The sequence below is a fragment of the Neomonachus schauinslandi genome, chromosome 7 (genome assembly GCF_002201575.2).
Source record: "Neomonachus schauinslandi chromosome 7, ASM220157v2, whole genome shotgun sequence".
In the NCBI taxonomy this organism is placed as follows: domain Eukaryota; kingdom Metazoa; phylum Chordata; class Mammalia; order Carnivora; family Phocidae; genus Neomonachus; species Neomonachus schauinslandi.
In genome coordinates this window covers 49,276,656-49,300,368 of record NC_058409.1, presented here as the reverse complement: position 1 = coordinate 49,300,368, position 23,713 = coordinate 49,276,656, and the positions used below count along the sequence as shown (strand labels likewise).

The 23,713-nt window shown below is 40.3% G+C and overlaps 1 protein-coding gene across 1 annotated transcript in view; it reads right to left on the bottom strand.

The window, feature by feature from the left end:
- PIK3R1 (phosphoinositide-3-kinase regulatory subunit 1) overlaps positions 1-21,172 on the bottom strand; it is a 74,168-nt gene extending 52,996 nt beyond the window's left edge. The window contains exon 1 of the mRNA XM_021702168.2: positions 20,621-21,172. Coding sequence (XP_021557843.1) covers positions 20,621-20,957 — 337 coding nt within the window. The 5' untranslated portion in view covers positions 20,958-21,172. The remainder of the gene's footprint in view (positions 1-20,620) is intronic.
- Between the last annotated feature and the right edge of the window lie 2,541 nt (positions 21,173-23,713).

Sequence of the window (23,713 nt, the reverse complement as noted above, 5' to 3'; positions counted from 1 at the left end):
ACACGTGAAGGTTGAAAGAGGAGAACTTAAAAGGGGATACAAGACGGATGGTTGAAAAAAAGCAGAAACTGAAAAGAGATCCAAGTTTCACATGTACCTAATTCTACTCTTCATTAATGTTAAGAATAAAACCAACCAGAACAGGAAAATGACTCTGGATTTTAAATAGTGAGTAAGCATATATTCCTTTTCCTAAAGGAAGGGACAAAAATAGAAGAGAAAGAAGGTATCATTACTGGTAAATGGGCAGGTCTTTACAGAAGGAAATTACACAGACTGATTGTAACAATGCACTCTGACTTTCCTACATAAAATGCTCATGTCTTAAATACCCTGACAGTGTTCACAAAGCTATCTTTTCCCCTCTCCCTCAACTTTTCAAATTATACAGCAACACCAGGTATGAGCCTACTGCTGACAGCCACAGGAAGCTGCTGGAAAATATAAATATATTTTACTTTCTTCAGGAAATGTTTCTTGATTTATTATGGACTCCCTCCAACCACTCTTCAGTTTGGTTTTTGCTTTTATTGAGCCTACTCATTTAAACTCACCAATATGTTGCTTTATGACAGTTTAGATATATATTTTCACACATATATAGGTGTACTATATAAAAATTAAAGCAAATAACATATGGTTCTCCCAATTTCCCAGGACTAAGTTCCCAATGCAAAGTGGAGTGAGGGTTGGTCGTAAATAAACTTTGCCAAAAAAATTAACTGAAGATGCAATGCCACCAAAGGGTATCAAATTATTATTTGGGAAGTACCTAACATCAAAAGGCTTAAAATTACAAATATGAACAGACATGTGAGCAAAAAATAAGGATACAATATAGGAAGAGTGGTGGCTTTATTCCTAAGTTTCTTAGGATCTATACCAACACATATATATATATATATATATACACATACCATCGCAGATAAAACAGTAATTTATGTAGGTTTTAATTTTCTCAAGATTTCAAAGGTATTTAGATATTGGGGACATGGAGGAGAGGTGGATTTAAATGATCAGCATTAATAATAAAAAAAATTGCTACACCACTGTTTTATATTTAAATCCAATTATTCTTAATAATTGAATTTATGTAACCATCCTAACGTTGTGGAAAGAATTATTATGAAGAACATTTTCCAAGTTTGTAGGCAGTTGAGACTTTTCGACAAAAACAATGCACTTTTTTTTTGTATTATTATCAACGTACCTTGATGTTCAATGACTATGGGGAGATGATACCACTCAGGGCAGTGCTCTCTGTAGAGTGCTCATGATCTGGAAAAACAGATTCTGGAATCAAGAGGCACGGAAGGCCAATGTGACCAAGCCCATCCCATTTTGGTTGGACAGGAAATGCTGGATTTCAAAGCTTGGAGCGAAGGAAAGCCCACACTAACAATAAAGTTAGAAAAATGTTTTCAAAATCAGGCCTCCAACATTTGCCTAATTAAAAGTGCATGTATCCAACTTAATATTCCATTAAAACGGAATACTGACAGTCTCAAAAATATGCTTTTAAAAGGAACCATGAGAGCAGCACACCTCCTCTCCTTCAATATTAGCTATGAGTCCATAAGACTGGCTATGAAAATGGGAAAGCACAGAATGAGCGTTCCTCATCAAATCACGCATTTTCAAATACCGCAGCTAGGAGCACCACCTAAATAATCCTGTTTTGATCACACCCACTACCTGTCTGGCAAACATCTTTCAGTTTTACTTTTTTTAACCAATAGGTGGCAATCTTTATCGCCAAGACTGTTTAAGCCAAACAGTTTAGAAAGACTGTTTTTCCTCCCTCCTGTTAAGACTCAGAATCTCTTTTACTAATGAGCTACTGGATAAATGATTATTAATCATAAAATCAAAATAGTTGTGATTACGCTACTGTAATTTTGGCTTTGTAAGAAAAAAAGACCTGACAATCTCCTCAATAAGAAACACACCCAAGGGACAAAGCAAAATTGGTTTTTTTTTTTCCACCCCAGCATGGCTTTGATGGTGTTCTTACTACAAAGGAAGGCAGAGAATAAATATGGAATATACTCAAATGGCATATTAAAGACCGTGGAATGGCTCCCCACCAAATGGTATAGGGAATGAAGACATACAATGTAAAAAGAATACAGGAGTTGACCAGACTACATCTTCCAGGAGACAGGACTTTTAAGTGCAAATGGAGAAACGATCTTAAGCAACAAAGCACAATGCCAGTGGTCTTTTGTTGGAGGGCAACTTGTACACAGGTGTTTTGTGAATTCACTGCCCCTTTGATTGGTAAAGACAAGATTCAAGAATGTGTCTCAGAAAACAGGTCAATGTCACTGCCAGCTCTAACTTAGGTAATTTAATTAACCTCATTTCTTCTTGGGAGAGCCGCAAAGAAAATATAAAAGAATTCGTTATTATTCTCCATAAAACACCGTTGCATACAATTTTCAGAGTTTACATCGGCTCTAGGTCTTTATTTCCTGTGGCTAAACAATTTCAATCCCTTTCATTTCCTTCAGATCTAAACATATCAATTAAGTTCAAGCACTTCTTTGGTGTGTGTGCCAAACGTGTTTTTAAAATTTTTGAATGGTATCAACGAGTTGTTGGTTTTCTCCAAACACCTGGTTTTTAGTACTCTAAGTATCTTTTTAGGGGCTTATGACCATGATGCCTCACTGAAATCCTCGGCTTGGTAGAGTGTCATTAAATTCTATTTTGCAGATGAGAAAACCAAAGTGAAGTATGTTACCGTCTTTTAGGACACATGGCAAATTAGTCACAGTAATTAGGACTAACGGTTGGACAAGGGCATTGTTCAAAGCCCAGCCTGTTCACAAGTGTTCCAACGTAAGTGAGAACAATGAAAAAGGACGTTGAACCAAAGTGCAATGGTTGCTTTGGTGATCCTACATCAGTAACAAACCCTATCTCCTATATCGCTTCCAAATGCCCTCAAACGCCCAAATTTAGCATATTCAAAATGGAACCAGCTTGAAACCAACGAAGAAAGCAAGCGTATTTATCAGAATTCCTCAACTTTCCAAAAGGTGCAATGACTGTTAAATAAATCCATTTACAGGGCAATAAATAATTATGAAATATAGTAAGAATTTGCTCATGTCCGAAAGTATTTCAAAGTCTTCCTCAAACCAGGAGGCTCTTCTGAAGAGGAATAAAAAAGAGGAATAAATCACATATTGTGCGCTATGTTCTTTTAGGATGCTGAAATGTATTTCTTTCTTTTGAAGACAGCAGCTGAGTCTCAGACAACCGACCCGAAGCAGAGTGACTTGGATGCCTGATTTAATCCGGCAATTAACTGTGAGTCACTTCACCCCTGGTTTGTCCCTTCAATAACAAAAATAATTCCTTGGGCCAAAGGGATGCAGGGAGGTTGATCAAACTGCACACTCCTTTGGACTTCTGTAGAAACTGTCTATTAAACCCATGGGATGTGTTATGCAATAAAATATTACAGAAGTTTAGGTAATGTTCAGTTGAAGCTATTATTTCTTACCTCTAACTCCCACTGACTGCCACATGAGATCTGAGTTCAAAGAAGTGCATTTTCCAAAAGCCTACACTGTCTTACAATGATTATTAGAAAACAAAGGAAGAAAATTTACAATTACCATGGATCTGACCAGTCAACTCTTCAGTCAACGGCAGCATTAATACATTCAGCATGAGCTACAGTTATGGTTACAGCAAATACTCTTCATCGTACCATGAAATTTAACTTCTTACTTGATATAAAATATGCAGTTAGAAGACAAGTTTTCACAAGGACCACTGAGTGAGCTTAATAATCTAATTAAAAGCAGTACGTCCTAAAGTCTTTAATTAAGACCCATTTCGGTAAGAACCTTTGAACACATGCTGCTAAATCCCGCTGAGTGAAAGAACAGAATTTTCCACCACTCAGTCCTACACCCATGCAAATACACTACTCACAACGGTATTTCATGTTCAGATTCTTTTGTTTTTCTTGTACCTAACTAGAAGAAAAAAGAAATCAAGTCAAATTATTTCCGTTTTAAAGGGTTTTCACATATAAATGAAAGATCACCAAGGATCAGTGATTCACAGAACTTTGGTTTGCTCCTGATAAGCCATACTGTGGCTTATATGCCTCTGTCAAATCCACGGGCGTGTAATCTTAGTCAAGATTTAATTAATGCAGCCACAGAACACTCCAAATTAATGCTTTAATTTAAACTACAGCTGTTTAATCTTCTTATTGTAAGAGACCAGAATACCTAATGCTTGATTCTAGAAGAACAGGAAGTAAACAAGAGGAAGAGAGGAAACTGAAGTTACTCAATTGTCCATGAAGCTTAAGGAACCATTTTATGTAGTCTCAATTAGATAGTCCCTTGTCACTCTGGCCCACGTGATTGTTTAACGGAAGATTATTCAGAATCTGAATCCCAAAGCTAACTCTCATTTCTAACCCCGAGCCACCAAAGTTAACTGAGCACTTGCTTTATGCTTCAAGCGCTGGGCTGAGAGCCAGTCCCCATGCAGCTTCTTTCTAATAAACTGAACCACCTCTACAGCCAGAGAAAGGCTGCCACTGGATGCGTGTGTCTGTCACAGTTGGTTTATACGGATTTTCTTCAGTGAACATTCTGAGGAGGAAAGAAAGGTAGGACTATTGATACAAACTCCCAGTGGGGCCCAGGTTACCTCTCTCCTCCACTGTGAAGGGACATGAGTGACTTTTGCAGAAAAGTCTGTGACCAACTACGGGACTGCCCAGGATCCGGGCTGAAATGGGTTTTTTCAGCTAGAGCTGTGGTAGAACAGAACTCTGAGCTTCCTAACTCCACCCTCTTTTAATTCACTGAAACTTCCCTTCAAAAATGTTCTAGGTTATGACCTTGACATAGATGGTTCTTCCCAGAGATGAATTTTCTCTGAGGAAAATCCTCTCATCTAGTCAGAGTTTGTAAGAGAGGACACTTTTTTTAAAAACAGGAAACTCAACATCAAAACCTTTCAAAGTTTTATGTGTCTCATCATAGCAGCAAACAAATCTTTTCTTAATCAAAATTATACTTTAACAGAGAGCCCAGGTCTTACATGCCTACGAGAGGTTCAAAAATAACAATTCTTCTGATAACCAAGAACAGAAACACAAGCATGTTTCACATAACACAGAGTTTGCAAAGGCCTCAAAATGGGCCTTCTTTCATCACGGTCTTTTGTAAAAACTGCGACAGTGGACCAGTGGGAATTCTGGCAGGAAAAAAGTCCCATCAGAGACTGGCTTTTTGTTTAAAAAAAAAAAAAAAAAAGCCATGCTTATGCAGAAAATTCTTGCTTTTTCCATTATGTGGTGTCTGGGGGAGGGTGGGAAGAGGAAGGCTTCTTTCTATATCTGTAGAGCACTGTAATTTAAAATGAGTCATGTAAAACATAAATGAAAATGTTAACCTCTGAGACAGGGGTCAGCAAATTTTATTAGTGCTTAGATCCATTTTTCTCTGGCAAGCTTGACTAATCCCAAACCAGGGGTTTTCCCTATAGACACACTCCAACTTACCCAGAAACTGAGGGTTAAGTCTGAAAAATGGCCAGCTTGAGAAGGAGGCCTCAAGGCTTCAAGGGTTGAGAAATCCTTGGCCACAGCTCAGCCGCAGGCTAACCCTAGGCTATCCCATCGGCCCAGCAGACCTCCCATTTCACAGCAGTGAATTTTCCCAAACACGAATACAGAGGATACCCCAACTCCAAAGAGGGGTGAAATTATTTGTCTTCGGGTCAACTACTGCAATATGGTTTACCTCTATCTCCCGGGTCAGGCCCGGGAAAGCATCTGCATGCTTGTCTACCCTTGGAAGACCTCTCTTTCTGGGTGCCCCTGCTGCCTTAAATCCATCTTGATGGTTTAACGGAATCTCCTAGCGTCAAGGACTTTTCTTCTGCCTTCATCTGTCATGAGAGTGACAGGAACTGAAGTGTGACTGCTGTGCTCTCTGAGCAAGACTCAACATGGGGTCACATGGAGACGTTCTGATGTCTGATCCATATCCAGCCTCACCTGCTCTCCACTGGGGCCGATCTCTTCTCTAAGATTAAACTTTTACTAAACCAAGACATTCTTCTAGATTGCAATTGCTATAAACGGGTCCAACTCTAGGTTCAAACACTGATAATGTTCTAATACTTTCACCCGGATGGAATGAGGTCATTGCTTTAACTTAGATTATTTCATACAGTCTTCCCTCTTTATTTTTAAGAAAACTTTTACAGACATTGATGATTTGGTACAAACTGTCTCATCTAAGTCTCTGGTTTGATGTACGGTTCAAGTACATAATCTTGACAGAAACAAGATATTGGCCAATCGAGCATTTTTACTACCTAGATCTTTAAGATTTTTAAGTTAGTATGAGGGTAACTGAATATGGCCAAAGATTATAGAGATGTGAGACTCTATTTAAAAGTCTATGACGTATAGGCCACTTCTTCCTAATATTTACTGAACATTTGCCTCCAGCATCAGTGATTGGTCTAACATGACATGACCTCTGGGGAAGTTCATTCTGCTAGAGGTTCCTTTTCTTCTCCGTTTCAGTTTGAGGGTGAGACACAGAGTGATGCTGGAAAGCACACACCCTGAAGTCAGAGTCCGTATGCAAATCCCAGGTCTCTACACTTTATTAGTATTTGCTTCTGGGCAGGTTTCTCGCTCTGTGCCCCAACCTGAAAACAGCAATGAGTGAAATGATGCAAGCAGTGCACACAGCACAGTGCCTGGTACAAAGCAAATGCTCAATGCGTGCCAAGCAAGCTGTAAGAATCATGAGGAAAACATTTCAAACTTTTCATCCCAGACGTAAAACACTTCATCCTACACGTATTTAAGAAAAAGGTAGCAACCAGATGCAATGAACTAAAAAGGGTAATATTTAAAAAAAATGCAAAAGCAACCTTTTTAGCAAATAAAAAATTCATGTAATCATTCAGTGACATGCTTATAAGTGAAAGGCCCAGAATAAGGCGACGAAATTAATCAGAGCCTACACCGCCTTTGCCTAAAACATCAAATAATCAACTCTGCAAGATGGATTTCAGGGAAAAGGCTAAACCCATCAGTCATGGTCTCTTCTTTTCAACTCCTATAAGCAAAGTATTTTTGGCTTCATTTTAAGCTGTGATTACTAGAACTATTAATTCCCGGCCTTCTTCATTTCGTTCTCTCGGCATATTATACTCTAAATGTGAGATAACATAATTTGGAGATTACTAACTACATTTGCTAGGATAGAGAATTTTAAAAATTTCAGAATGTGAACTCCACATAGCACCTGATGCTGGCAAAAAATGGTCCTTTAGCGATTCATTGAATCAAGAGATTCTTAAGCAAAAGCCTCAGTTGTATTTCAAATGTGTTTTAGAAAACGGATTGCGTGGGGGTTGACTGAGAGGTGGCAGGGACCGTGGTTTTGTATTCTGGGTAAAAAGACCATTGTAAAACTGTCCCCATCTTTCTCTTTCAGAGTATACGAAAGGCAACTAGTCTCATAGCCAAACTATAACACTCCCCTCCCCCACCAAAAAAATTTTTTTTCCCACCCTCATAGCTGAATAATACTCAAAATACTAACTAAAAGGATGTAACAGCTAGGCTGGAATTCACCAACAGCAGTTAAGGGAATAAAATAGTTACGTGATTAGACAAATTCCCTTATTTGACCGCACTGCCATCAGATAGACAGAGGGCTCAGGGTCCGCTGCACAGACTCCGGAAGCCGGCAAAGACAAGAGTAAACACTGGGTGCATTTTGTGAAACTTGTCCTGAGTGCAGGCCACAGCTAGACGATTCCAATCACATAAGAGCTGGATAAATGTGGTCTGAGAGGAAACGGAGTTTCAACCTAAACAACTGTGAATTTTATGCGCCAATGTTTAAACTTCCTCTAAATGTTAAAGCTGCCCAGGTTTCTCAAATTTCCCTTATGGGGAAGATTAGACCACAAATGACAGTTACAGTATAACCATACAAGTAACTACAAGCATCTGATGCCTAGTGGAGTAGCAAGTTACAACTAGCTTTCAATCGTTTAGAGCTGATTTTAGTGAAATTAGCAAACTCAATTACAAAGGTACATTTGTATCACTAAATCAACAATGGCTTGTCTATATTGCTTTATATACTGTGCTATCACACGTTTATATACAACATATGTATGAATGCTATTTTATATATTCAGAGGTTATGCCATCTCATAAAGATATAATGTCGCATCTATATGTACATAACATTTCGACAAGTGCTAGTCCAGTGAGCGCTAACGTGAAGGCTGATATTTTCATCACTTATGCCCCAGAGATTCCAACACGACTTTAAATCACCTCTTCTCAGCCTATTGTTCTGATGAGGTCCTTCTGCTGCAAAGGAGAGTAACTCACACAACTGCTTCATTCTCTTTAGTTTTTCTCAGGTCTATTTCCTGAAAGTGGAAAAGCCTTGTTGTTGAACTCACTGACTAGTATCAGGCCACGTCACAGGTCACTGACAAGCCAGGGGATCATCTGCCTTTGGCTCAGGGCTGCCTTCCTGGCTGATGGGCTGTGTCTGGGAATATCGTGTCGTCACAGGGCGAGGACACTCCCGCCCGAGGCCCATTCGCTATTGGCACAGACACTTAACCACACTGGGGGGACAGGCGGTCTGGGGTCAATCCCAACTCCTCTGCTAGCTGTGTGAGCCTGGGCTATCATTTAACTACACTTTAACTTCTTTTCCTTTACAACAGGTATAATAATAAGGCCAATGTCATAGAATTCTTACAAAAAGTAACAAGTTCATGTAGTACAATGTCAGCACAGCACCTGACAGAGAACTAGCATTTTGCTGGACACACAAATACAGGCAGGTATAAAGCCACACTTCTGTATTCGTGTACATGTACACACATACACGTGGATGTTCATACGTGTATTTGCGTAAGATTTTCAGACCAGGCAAGGATTTCCCCCATGTCCTAATACTGTCAGGCTTTCTCTGTAGTCTGTGTTTTGGAAGACGCACTTTATTTTTAGGTGTTTGGAAAATACACACCTTAGAGTTTTATTCTTCAAGGTAATCCACCTCTGCCTTTCTCACTGCAAAGTTTAAATGAAAAGCAATGTTTAAGTTTTCCCATGTGACGTGGGAAGTTTAGTGTATCTTTCTGAGCTCTTGCTGATATTATCAGAGAGTGTCTCTCGACTGCCTTTCCATGTGAAATATAAGGAAGCCGGACCCCAGGCTCTCAAGTCACCATCTTTTCTCCTCAAAACTCTACTACTATCGTTTGGCATTTACAGCTACAAAGGAGAAGGAAGCCTGAATTTTGTTCCTTGGTACTTACGTAGGTATGGTGACTAGATGCTTTAATGATTTTTTTATACTTAAAACTTTTTTCTTTTTTGCCAACACGCACCTAGAGGTGGCTTTCCATTGATTTCCTATGAACGAGGTGGTGGAGGACACATTCAAATGTGCACACATGCATGCAAGGTTATTTTTATTATGTTGCTCTCTTTCACTTGATACGATTTCCTGTTTATCAGCACTTAAAATTCTCATGTTAGATCTTCAGTCCATGTATCTATCATCTTTCGCCCTCACTTTTCTTCTTCTTTGCATTCTGGAAGAGCTTCATCTACATTTCTTGTTCACAACACTAATTTAATTTTCAGCTGCATCAATTCTACTCCTTACTGCATCTCACATGGATTTTAAGGTGCTATTGCAATTTTAATTTCTTTACAATCACTCTTTTTTTTTTTATGGTTTCATTCCCATTTCATCCCATCCTATCATTTTTTCAACTCATAAACATTTAACTGCTTTCTGCCCCTCTTTCATTAGGACCATGTCATTCTGAAGTAATAAACCATTGGCGGAAGTCTGTTCTTTCTTCGAATCTTCTATTTGATCTCCCCTTTCCCTTTATGGAGCAACACTGTTCAGCAGGCTCAGCTCTACTTTTCCTGATCAGTGACCACTAAGCAAGGAGAAATCTACCCAGACCTGGCATTTGCTCTGAGCTACCCCTGATCCATTGGGTGCTGGCTTCAGATCTAGAGTTGGCTGGCCAGTTAGGATGAATAGTTCCCAGCCCAATTCTCACTGTGGTTTTCATTCCAGTTTAGTTTCCCTAGCCTGAAAGAAAACCTTCCTCTGCCTTCACTGGCTTTCTGAGGCTCTGAATGATGGAGAACTCAATCAGTACCCAAACCCTCAGTCAATGGAGGTCTTTCTAACCCTTCCCCACCTCCAACACTCTCCTTTTGTGGAGGAAGATTCTCAGGACGTAACAGTAATACCCCTGCGGTCCCACCACCCCAGCCCTGCTCGGTTATTTTCTGAGTTATGATCTTCCACGGAATAAAAACACACCACTGGGGGAAATTAGAAAGAGGAAGGGAAGGGCATTCTGGGGACAGCTGCCTAGGCTCTTTCTGAATTACGGGCAGAGAGTCCGGGAGGACACAGCTCTGCCTCCCTATTTATAGGTGGTCAGAACTTACTCTGCCTATGTTTTTAAACCTGGCTCCGTTTAGTTTACAGTAGACATTTTCCCTGCTAGTTCTTGCTTTTATAACTCTTGAGAATGCAAGTGTTTTTCTCCACCTTCTTGGGGACTCTAGTGAGAAGTCTCAAGAGGCTGTGTCAGGACCACCAGGCAGAGACCTTTTTAAATGAGGAAACTTTCAGATGTTTCAAGGGAAAAAAACATGAGCAAAAATAAAAGCATCCAAGAAGGTTTTGCTGGCACTCATCGCCTTTGAGAGACTATCTCTGTGCAATGTCACACTGTCCTTTTAAACACCCAGAAATAAAATTCACCTGTGCCTTTCACGTGCCCTCATCCACCCTCCTGTCCTTGGAATTCTGGAAACAGAAACACAATGTTTATGTTATAAACTTGGCAGTGACTGACTTTCCTGAGAAATAAAGTTTGACATTCAAAGGAATTTAGCCATTTAGCCAGTCTTTAAAATGGCGTTTACTGCTAACTCTGACAGAACTCAGGCTTAGGTTTAAGACCTCAGATTCATTTGAGTCAGCCTGGGATTTCTTGTATTTATGGATTTCAAGCAGCCACTATTTACATGCCAAAACACATAATTCTTATGCTGGACATACTCAGCTTTCTGGCTTTTAAACAGGTAATAACCAGCCTGTGCTCCATTTCAATCAAAGTGATATAATTATAAGACAGAAAGAAGAAAATTAGGAATTCAGGGAAACATTTGAAACAGACAGTAACATCTTCTAAAATAACTGACATGGAGGGAAAATCATTTATCAATGGTACGTCACTTCTGAGGATCTGATCAAGGTTTATTTCTTCTCAAGAAAAACCACATACACACACATACCCAAAACTTTGTCTTAGTTTCATGGCCTCGTCAGTCTCTTTGTAACTCAAACCTTTAATATATTGAACAGACATGAGAAAATGCTGTGAGTCGTATGTAAAACAAAGGTAATTTGTTGTGTGGTTGTATGAATGTAACAGCCAATGAAACCTAAAAGATAAAACAAACATAATTAAAGACCACCCAAAAAGCTGAAACTATCTGGTTTCTTCAGTTACTGATAACTTCACAAAGGACTGCTTAAGAAGATCCACACAGCTGCGTGCTGAATGTCCCTTCTATGAAGCCCCCTTCTTTTTAAATATTTACAAAATCATTTGAGCTTTAGCTTCTTAATCTGGAAAATGATTTAACAATGCAATCTTTGCAGGGTGGATAGAACAATCAAATGAAAAATGTCTATGAAATGCCTATCAGAATGCCTGGCAAATAGTAAGTCTGCAAATTTTATGGTTTTTTTTTTTTTTAAAGCCTTGGTGACATTTATTTTGTTAGTTTAAGGTACCTTTTGAAAAAGGCATTTTCAACATTTAAATACATCCATGGGCAAGTGTGGTATAATGACTACACTGTATACTTCTGATATATCCTAGCCAAATTCATTAAATCTCATTTCTTGGTACTCAGTAGATGATCAATATTATTTAGCAATTAAGTCATCTTGCTCTAACCTTTCTGAATCAATCTTTCTCCTTCAACAATGGGAAATTTACTTTTTGGCTACCTAAAAAAGCAAGTTAGCAATGTTGTGAAATACTTCCAAATTATAAAGCAATGATATAAACATTCAACTATGTTTCTACAATTAGGACACGGATAGAAAGATATATTTCAAACCAACCATTCACTGATAAAGAAGCAACATTCTTAAAGATTAAAAATTATTTTTAAAAAAATGGGATAAAAATAAACCCAGCGGTGTTTAATGCGGATTCACAGTTGATTATCTTATTTACAACCTGAAGTAATTTTGAAAACTGAATTTTTCAAGACCCAGCAACAAGCTGGAGCCGACTTTTTCTAACAGTGTCAATGGTACTATGTGCCAAGAGTGAGGGCACTGTGGTAGGTTCCTTCCTCAGGGTAAAGCTTGGAGGATGAGGATGACTACCCCAACTATCTGGCTGACTTTACTACAAAGCAGCCTTGCCCAATGCCTATGCCAATATGTTACCTCTTGGGCACATACTCTAATACCTCTACCACACAAATTTGAAGAGCTCTGAATAAACAAATCTTTATAACCTGAAGAGACAAATGTTATAACCATCACCCTGTCTACCTGCCTTGGAGAATTTAACAAAAAACTCACAACACAAATCCTTAGGCACTCTGAGCTCCTATCATGTCAACAAATTTAGTCACACCACAGAGACGCAGTACAAGGAAGACATTCCATGAATATCTAATTCACTCGTGAACTGCGGTGTCTCAAACTGGAAGTCACAAACCCATTTAGATGTCAGCAATTCCTGAGAGGCCACCAACACAGGGAAAGCATAAGTTCTCATACTGGTGAAATGTATCTTAAGATCATACAGTATGCAGTTTTGCAAAACTTGCTACCAATTTGGCACCTTCATTAGCAACAATCTCATCTGATCTCACAGCCCAAGCTCCACATCAGATCTGGCAACGAGGTCATGCGAGCACATCTGCCCAACCATCCTAGCTTGTTTTTCTAGTCCCTTCACCTTCTGTTTCTCAACAATTCTTTGAGTAGGAATACATAAATGTTTACTGGCCAAGTGTCAGCAAGGTTAAAACAAAAATACAGTCAAAAGTCAGAGAGACAGTATCTATTTCTTATTTTACAACTAGAGAACACTGGGATTAGAAGGATTAAGGAATTTAAAAAAAGGGGGGGGTTTAAGGAATTTAGAGGAAGCAAAGCAGAGTGGAATTTTTGACTCAAATAATGTATCACAGAGATTTCTATTTCACTTATACCAACATCTTTACTGTCTTGGATATCAAATTTGATCACCAAATTACAGTCTCCTACAATACAGTGTAATAAATGCACAGTCAGAACTTCAATATGCATCAAACTGTGACAGGATAGAAGAATCTATATGCACCACATAATACATGCTACCAAATGGAAACAGATGAGCAGATGAATGCCAACACCTCCAAGCAAGACAGTGTCCAGGAAAGGTATTCCTGAAAATGACAGCCATACGTTAGATGGCATGAAGCCACTGGGACAAAGTTCTGCATACATAATTAAACAGAAAGATCTGCTGCTTGTTTTTATTTTCAACTGCACAGTTCTACTTTATCAGATCATTTTAACAATATATAGTGCATGGGATTATCATGGTAAAAACAAAATACTGTGGTCGCTTATAGAAATTAGCAAGAGTAACACACTTATAAAGTATTCTGACAGTATTGTGTTAAACTTGACATTTTAGGGAAATTATACCCAAGGAATTAAAATAAAGCCAACTTCCAGTACACTCTGACCTCCTCTATTTAGAGTAGTTTCAGTGAAAGCCTAAGAACTGTTTTGGTACTGAATGCAATAAAATCAACCAAGACCTCAAAACATTAGATATAATCCATCATGCAATTATGCTTCTCATTTCTATCACACCAAGTTATTTTCTCCCACTTCAGCCTTCAAACCAATTTTATGTCATTCCTCATGGAAATGTGTTCGCAACAAAGACACACATATATCCAACAGCCAGCTCTATTGCTAACATGTTCTCTTTTACTAAGAAAAACATGGATATGTAAATGGCATCACATATCTGGTATTCTGTTCTGCCAGAGGTACAAAATTCTCCCCTTTTTGGATGCTACTTAGCAGATGTAAGGCACCATTTGTTGTTGAATTTAAGAATTTGAATTATTTTCTCAAACTCTGACTTACTGGAGAAGTGCTTATTAATCAGAATTTCTCCTGTTTTCTTTCTTTTTTTTAAAGATTTTATTTATTTATTTGAGAGCGAGAATGAGAGAGAGAGAGAGAGCATGAGAGGGGGAGGGTCAGAGGGAGAAGCAGACTCCCTGCCGAGCAGGGAGCCCGATGAGGGACTCGATCCCGGGACTCCAGGATCATGACCTGAGCCGAAGGCAGTCGCTTAACCAACTGAGCCACCCAGGCGCCCCGGGATTTCTCCTGTTTTCGACAAAGATGCATTCACCTAGGAACCAGAGAAGACGGACGTCAAAGTTATCACAGAATCTACTGACAACTAAACTAAAAAAGAAACATTTTTGAATATAGAGTTCTACTTTTATGACAAGGAAAATTTCATTAGAACATCATCATTAGCTTGGTTGCTAGGAGACAAAATAGGCTCACTCCACTTAACGGAGATCCTGTTCAAATCAGAGGGGTGAAGGCTTTATTTAGGTAGTACAGATACGGACTTTGGACCCTTTACCCATTTTGGGAAAAAAAAGAGCAGAGTGAAATGTCTAAAGCCAGAAGCCTTAATGAAATCATCTGAACATATATCTCACCTAAGAAAATACAACCTGCACACCATAGCTCTGTGTTTCTAAATGACACGCATCATGGTAACATGGCAGAAATCTTTTCCTCAAGGAATGTTTTTTTTTTTTTTTTTTTAAAGATTTTATTCATTTATTCGAGAGAGGGAATGAGAGACAGACAGCAGGAGAGGGAGGAGGGTCAGAGGGAGAAGCAGACTCCCTGCTGAGCAGGAAGCCCGATGCGGGACTCGATCCCAGGACTCCAGGATCACGACCTGAGCTGAAGGCAGTCGCTTAACCAACTGAGCCACCCAGGCGCCCTCCTCAAGGAATGTCTTATCTGTAACCTTGAACTTAACTGTCACCACAGTTCCAGGAAAGAAAAAGTCAAGTCCTTCTGGTCAAATAACAGACTGGAGGAAGGAGGGAGGAACGTCTCCCTCTCTGTTTGGGAGTACCAAGAGGAACTCTCATATTAGGCTTTGCTTTTAATTCCTAATATGGCCAGCCAGGTCGGGGCAGAACTTTTCTGCTAAAAAGCAGGAAAGATGTGAAAATCTTTTCTCTGTTTGTCAATTTCCTTCTCAACTAACCATGGATATGCAAACTATTAATTAGGGTTACTTGCCTTTCTCTTCACATTTCTGGGCAGACAAAATAATTAAATTTAAAATTCACAGGAAAAATGTCTTAAAAATCAAGACTTTAGTAAAAAGATTCGAAACGGAAAAAAAAAAAAGAATAGAAATGCTGGCACTCGAGCAGGAGAACTTATTATAACATGTCACTTAATACATGAGTAATTCCTTCTGGGATCTTAAGAGAAGTGGCTAAGCTCATCTGATTTTAGCAAAAATAATTATCACGCTTGTTTTCTCCAGACCTACTCTTTAATCAGTTATATTGATGATATCTTTTGGAAATGTGTTTCATGTCGTATGTAAACACAGAGGTCAAAATCTCTAGTGTTCTGATTAATTTTTCCAGTGGGTCGTTAGAGGCAGGGTTCTAAGGCCTTTATCTTCGAATACCCTCTAACCAGGCCTGCTTTCTCACAATGGCAGCACGGTCAACGCGGAATGGGCAGTGAGCACAAGTCCGACGTCTCAGCTCACCATTCAGAGGAGCTCAACAGGACGAGCCTCTAACTTCACAGCGAAGTCTCACTTAAGTAGGAGAAAAGGCGAAGAAAGTTCTGACAAGGCATCATCTCGACGGAAACAGAACTCATAAAGGCAGGAATTTGAGAAGCAAAGCAAATTACTTTCACAGGTACTCTCTGGGTGAGCAACAGCAGTGTGTTATGACCATGAGGCTCAGCAAAGGTGTGTGATTTGGGATCAGGCTGCTATCTTCTGTGACCTCTGTACAGTGTAGTCAATTTGTGTGATTTATGACAGCCTTGCTTTCTAGACGATGAATGACAACTATGGAGGGGCACTCAAATGCTGAGTGTCAGAAATGTAAAAATAACTTGGCCAGGGAAACCTTGAAAGCAAAGACAAGTTTTAAGCTTTTTTCTTTTTCTGCTTAGAGAGAATTTTGATCAAAATTTAAAATAGGCCTCGCCAAATGTGTGCTTTGTGTTTTTTTTTTTTTTTAATTTTATTTATTTATTTGAGAGAGAGAGAGACACAGCGAGAGAGGGAACACAAGCAGGGTGAGTGGGAGAGGGAGAAGCAGACCTCCCACCGAGCAGGGAGCCCAATGTGGGGGCTCAATCCCGGGACCCTGGGATCATGACCTGAGCCAAAGGCAGATGCTTAACGAATGAGCCACCCAGGCGCCCCTGTGCTTTGTGTTCTATATGTGGAACCAGCTGGGGCCTGGGACTCACTGTCAGGGTCCGAAGTGGGAGCCGGTAAGGGGTGTGGATGGGGCACGGAGGTGGGTATGAACTCAGATCCATAAGTGGTCTCTCAAGTTAGCAGATTCCAATGTTCGATACAAACTAACATGGTCACTAGGTCTATACAATAAACTAGATTCTAGTTTGTTACTAACTAGAATCTCACTAGTCTAAATATTGTGCATTACCATGACTTTAAAGAATTGCAAAACACTGTCTCAAGAAATAAGCCCCACGGGACAGCTTATTTATGAAAGAAAGGAAAACATTTTCATTGCCCTATCCCTACATCTCCACCTCCGTCATTTCCCTGTGTACAGAGGAACTAGGGACCATGGCTGAACGGGGTTGTGTGTTTGGGAATGGAATGCCAGTGTCTGAAGAGCCTAATGCAGAAAGAGCTGGAGTACTGTCTTTCAACAGCACGGCCCCCCTAAGGACCATGGGACACCCATTTTGCACACCCTTCACCTGTGCGAAACACTGAAGAGGTTCTCTCCAAAGTAGGTCACAGAGGGCTTCACTAAATGGTTGGCAAGTGAAATGTGAAACTCCTCTCGGCAATTTTAGCCCCCAAGCAAAGGGAAGGAGATGAAAGGAGGGGAGAGGAAATAAAACCTGAGGACCCTTGCTGATCTTGACACACGTTCTAATCACTTTGCTTAAGTGGCTGACAGAACCCTCTATCAGCTTAACACATTTTCCCGCTAGCAGAACTACCTCTCCTAAGCACTGGAGTAGAAAATAACAGTTTTGGAGAACAAAGTATGCAATGGTCAAGGTCAAGGCTGCAAGATTCCTCAGATGGGAATGATGTGAAAACAAATAAGCTGTGATTTCTAACCACAGAATGGGCTGTTGCAGCCTCCTGTGCCTGCCTGTGACATACAGAGTGCAGGGCTCTCAAGCCGCCTGGGATGTGAAACATTTATGAAGAACCTCAAAAGCAAGCCTTTATCCACTGAGAATCTACTGCACTGTTCTAGACACTTGGGATCATGGAGGAACAACCAAGATTCCTGCCGTCATGGAGCCTACAATCTGGCAGAGGGAAGAGATGATAAACATCCACATGGGAAGTAAATTCTATAGCAGGTTAGATAATAAATGGTTCGCAAAAGCAGAGGGGCAGGTCACCATGTGAAACAGGGTGAGCAGAGCCAGCCTCCATGAGAAGATGTGAGCAGAGGGGAGAGTAGGTCGCCCAAGGGATGTGCGAGGAAGAGCCAGCCAAGCGGAGGGAAGGAAGCAGAGCCCTGAGGTGGGAGGGGAAAGGACACGCCTTCTCTCTCCTTAAAAGAAAGTCGTGATTGGACTCTCTCTCGAATCTTGACTTCATTTGTCATCGCTACTTCCCAGCACAAAATAAGGATGCAGTTCATGTTTACTGAATGACTTCGAAGCCAGTAAATACAACAATGGACCAATGAACAAATTCAATTCCATCGACAGACTGGGCTTCCTAAGAGACTACATGCAAAATGTAGCAGTGGAAGGTTTAGCAGATTTTCAAATGAGTTTCAAAAGCTCAACTTTACAGCTTTATTTCCAGGAACATTCCAGGAAAAGTGGAGGCTCCAAGAGCAGGAGACAAGAACCACACAATTAGCAGGCAGGCAGGCATGAGCATCCTCTGTCTAACCCCTGTCCATTACAGGGGGAGTGCCAACTCTCCCTAGGACACTATCTCAACAGGAGACCTACATGTGATCTCAGGCCTCGAGGGTAACCTTATAAGTAAAATAAAGAAAGTCAAACACAAAACACAGGCTAAATCAAGTGGAGGGAGTAAAAAGAAAAAAGTGCTAAGGAATTCAGTTACAGTAAGAAAAGAACTATCCTCTCTTGCTGCCCCACAATTTGTCACTGCAAAGTCTTCCAAACCAGAATCCCATAGTTCCAACATACATGTTTGTCCTTACAACTACTTTCCCTTTCAATGTGACAGGCAACTAGTAGGAGCTACTGAATTCCCATTTCAGACAAATTCTATATAAATGAGAAGAGAAGACTAACATTTCTGGAAAATCTAATGTTTAGTACTACACTCCCCTCACAACCTCCCCATACTGCCTCTTCAACCTTTCAGTAACTCTTAATTTCTCATTGTATTTGGGCCCACTCTTTCTAATACCCGAATGCACATTATCATGGGTTTCTTTCCTAAATTCTGCTAAAAATTTTCAATTACTCTACCTTTTCATGTGTTACAAAATCTCCATTGTCACCACATCACATGAGAAAGAAAGCATTGCAAAATAGTTTAGGACCTAGAAAGAGAAAATCATTTTGCTTATAATGAAAGTTACACCTAATAGCAGTTATCAAATGCAATTTTGCTTAGAAATTATTTTTACAAAATCTGGGTCACTAATTTGACAAGATGCCCCTTTTCCCACCTTTCAAACAATCTTCTCTAATCCAACACAGATACTTGGAGGATTCTGTCATCTTTTATATTCTGGGACAAATTAAATAGTTTTTCCTTTTGAATCAGCTTACTTTAAGTTTTTTTTTTTTTAACTTAAAAAATTAACAGCCATATTAAAAATACGTAGTTTGGTGGGAAAAAAAAAACACCAATAATGTATACACCTTCTATCTGCTCAATGAAATGCAATAGTTGACAAAACTGTATCTACATATGCAGTGAAGGTTTTCTGACTTACCTGCAAAGAAAAATTAACTTTTGCTTTTCAACTGTATAGTAAAAGACATTATTTGGACATTATTTATAAAGTACGGTATCATGTTCATCAAACAAGTATCTCTTTTGGGTGAGGCAGGGGAGGAAAAGGCACATCCCTTCAGGTATCTCTAGGCAGGAATGCTGACTTCTACAAAATGTTCCCTGTCATATTATGACTCAGTGCTAAAAGGCAGCTCTTTATCCTTGCATTCTGCTCCTTTATTCCCGTGTTACCTCATTCCTATGTGCCAGAATAAGCCAACGTTAAAGAAGGCACAAGAGAAGAATCCCTCCCAGAAATACACAGTAATGCCACACGCCATTGGACTTAACATGCAACCGCTGTGGTAGGGTCCACCTGTTTTAAACCTACCTTTCCAAACCTTCCTCAGTCTGAGAAAAAAAGAAACAATTATGAGAAGAAAAAAAAAAGCTTGAAATTTACTGAGGAAATGAGTATTTAACAAAGGCCATAAGGGCAAAGCTGAGCAAAGGGCTTGTCTCTGTGTGACCCTGAACACAGAAAAACCTTAAATGACCAGCTGTGCACAAAGCTCGAGTGTGGACCATCTCCAATAATAAACAAGGAGCGGGTTTTGAATCAAGGTGGTTTCCATTTAAGAAAAGCATTCAGTAATTTTTTTTTTTCTTGTGACGGCCAAGCACACTAGAAGCAATAATGCTATGAATGACCCTGCCCGTGAAGGAAGAGAAATCCCTCTCCATCTATTCTGAGTACAGGATTAGGCGTCAGCTTCAGCCACAGTGTTTCTGGAGAGGAAACCAAGAGGGAGATAACCAGGTTATAAAAACAATGCTTTCTTCTCTGCTTTCTGTGGTCACTTTATTGCTCTCGATATTTTTCCATATACATCAAATTAATGTTAAATATACTGACTTACCCTCTACTTTCCCCAAATGATTATTTAAATATATTAATACCAATTATAAGAGGAAGAGTGCAGTAGTGTTTAATTCCACGGCAACTGTAATAACAGGGTTTAAAGATGCTCATGAAACAGGTTCTCATACACCATCTCCTTCTTTTTCCAACTCTCTACCCCACAAACACAAATTTCTAGTCTTGCAATAATTGACCAAGCTTTTATATACCATACATAAATTCAGATAAAGTTGCCAAAATGAGTTCTTCTCCGAGGGCGATAGCCCAACACAACTCTCAGGCTTTTCCTAAAAAAAAAAAAAAAAAAAAAAGGCCATGAAGCAATCAGTCATGAATACTGACCTTGCTGTTGCTCACTGTCTGCTTCAGCTTTCGAAGAACCTGGTGCAACAGGAAGGGGTCGAGGTGGTCGGGGCTTTGGTGTGGGAGGCGAGATTTTTTTCCTTCCAATATATTCAACATAAGTTCCTGGAAAGTCCCCTCTTTCCCCTGTGGTTTCATTATAACCATTTAACCAGCCGATTTCTTCAGGCCTGGCTTCCTGTCCGTCACTGAATCCAAGAGCTACTAAGGACCCTTTATTCACAGTCAAGACATCACCCAAGTGCAAGTCAATATCTTCGTCTCGTTCCTTCTTGTAATCATACAGCGCTCGGTACTGATAGCCCTCGGCACTCATGTTGGTGAGTGTGTGACCATGCAACAGAGGAGTCTGGTGACACGCTGCAGTCTGATCTCACGTTTCTATGGAAAGCGAATTCAGAGAGTAAGTTAAGATTCCTAATATGTGTCCGGCAGAGGACAAAGGACAACTCTCCAAAGGTTTAAGAGGAGAGGTGACCGGATGTCCGGCTATCCATCTGTCCTCCATCAATGGTATGACTGAAGACAGGGTGCCACCTCCTCTGCGGCCCACAGTCCTCCCACTGGCTTCCTTTTCAGCAGCTCGTCAACACTTGGCCTCCAGGCTGATTCTCGCAGCGCGGCCCAATCCTTTCTGACACTCTTGTCACACTGTCCATCTGGCGTCTGATTAGACTGTGTCACTCCACACGCAAGCTTCACCTAGCAAAGGAAAAACAAGACTTATGAATGAACATCACACTTTGCCATCTGTGTGAATTTGAATTTCTTTTTCCATTCAACAAGTATTTAATCAATTTGGCATACACACACAGGCCAGCGTGCTACTGCTCCACATGATATATACAACAAAGATTAGTAAGACAATCCGCCTTCCAAGAACACTAGGCAGGGCTGGGAGGTGCGCCGGTATGTGGCAATGTCTCTCAGATAAGAACAGTACACAAGGAACCATAACACTAGGTAAATAGCGGAAGACAGGCAGAGACTAAAGGCTGTGGGTTCCAATGAGGGAGAGACCACGTCTAATGCAGGGATCTGAAGACAGAAAGGAATGTGTGGCATGATCTCAGGTTCAGATGTGACTAAGCAAATGCCGTATTCTGGGAAGAGCTAGAACAGGCAGTCCAAAGCATCGGAAGCCTAAGCGGGAGCACTGGAAATGGATTAGAAAGACAGGGAGGGGTTATAGGACACGATGCACGCCTGCACTGAGCTTGGGAGTACTATGGTCTAATTTCGGGAGCCACCAAAAACGCATGGAGGAAGGGGAGAAACAACATGAGAGATGCACCTGAAGAATCTCGGTCTAACTACGGTGAATGGGACGGACGGGAATAGGGATGGACAGGTGAGGATGAAAGCTGTACTACAGTGGTGTGGGTGAAAGGCCCTGAGGGCAGGAACCAAGGCGGCAGCAGAAGGTATGGAGGGGAGGAATGAAGCAACAGACACTGCAGAGAAAGCATGAGTGGATGTGGTGATGCTTGAATCAGAGTGAACACAGAACAGGAGCAGAAGGCCTACCTGGAGTTAACTCCGGTGGGCTTTAGGGGACACTGGGCGTACAACTGCTAGTGTAGGGGGCAGGGGCAAGCCTAGCCTGTGATTCAAGAGAGGGTACCTGCTACAGACTTGATCAGCTGCAAATAAGGCAAGGCTGAACTCAATAGAATGGAGGAACTCCCAAAGAAAAACTATCGAAGGTTAAAAAATCATCCAAGAATCAAACACTGGGGTTCACTGAATGCAACCTTAAAAGCAAAGTCCAAGTTTGGAGACACACTATATCTGGGAAACAACGGATAAGACGATTTGGGTGGGAAAAGGTGATCCCTAAGACCAAATCCTGCAGGGGCCTCCAGCAAGGGGAAAGTGAGGCAAGGCTAGGAGACTCGGGGCTCTGCCCATCACCGTATCATCACTGACTTTTGAGAAAGCAGACTCCAGTCTGGAGACACTGAGGACAGTCGCTAGAATTGAAGGAGTTAAGGAACTGAAGAGGAAGTAGAAATGGTTGCTGGAAATTACCCTGGACAGATAGCCCTGGTGTAGGGGGAAACGAGTAGTGCAAGCTTTTGCTTTTTTTTCTTGTAACATAGTGGAGGCAGAGGAATTAAAGACTCTCTAGAGAGAAAGTCAGCACGTGCCCTGCCAACAGCACAGGGCGTTCATGTACACACTTTGCACTCTGGTCATTTCTCAGCACTATCTTCATTATAAAGAGTAAAAGCAACTTAAAGGTTTCAGTTAAGCTGGCCGAGTAGCAAAGCAATAAACGAGAGCCACACAACATCAGTGTGCTATATCAAAGAGAGCTCCATGTGTTTTAACGAGGGGGCCACTTGAGAAGTTTAGTATTATAGGAACTCGTCCGTATATGCATCTTAATATGCAGAATCTAATCAACAACCCGTGATGTTGGCATGCAGAAGCGTCAAGTATTCAACTTCACGTGGTTAGAGCCTCTTAATGGTAGTACAATAAAACTCTTAGAGTTAATATTAAAAGAAGCAAAAACAAACACTGGAAACCTTTGAGTAGTTAGAATATTAATTTGAGATAGTATTCTAACTTTGTATTTCAGTCATCAGATAAAAAAGAAAACTAAAGCAACCAGCAGGGTGTATTAGAAAAATAAACTGTATTATGTTTGAAGACAACCTCTCCTTTTGATGGATCCAGAATCAGATTAAATATTCACTGCAGAAATTCGCACAAAAATGTAGGACTAGCAAACCTCATTTTTAGTACTAATGTACTCTGTACAAATGAGACACAGAACTCTAAAGAACATGAAAATTCACATATCCCTAAATGCCTGGAAACCAGGCAACATGCCTAAGAATAATTTAATTCCTCCAAATCTGCCTTGAAATTTTTGTTAGCTTTTCCTGGCAATGTAGGTCTTTTTGGGGAAAAAAAAAAAATCCTCAACTAGTACGTTGGATAGATCTTTCCACCAGCTGCTGCCTATGGCTTGTTCTATTTCAACAACCCAGTGGGCCAGTTTGGTGAGATTCTTTTTATTTTATTTTATTTTATTTTTATTTTTTTTAAAGATTTTATTTA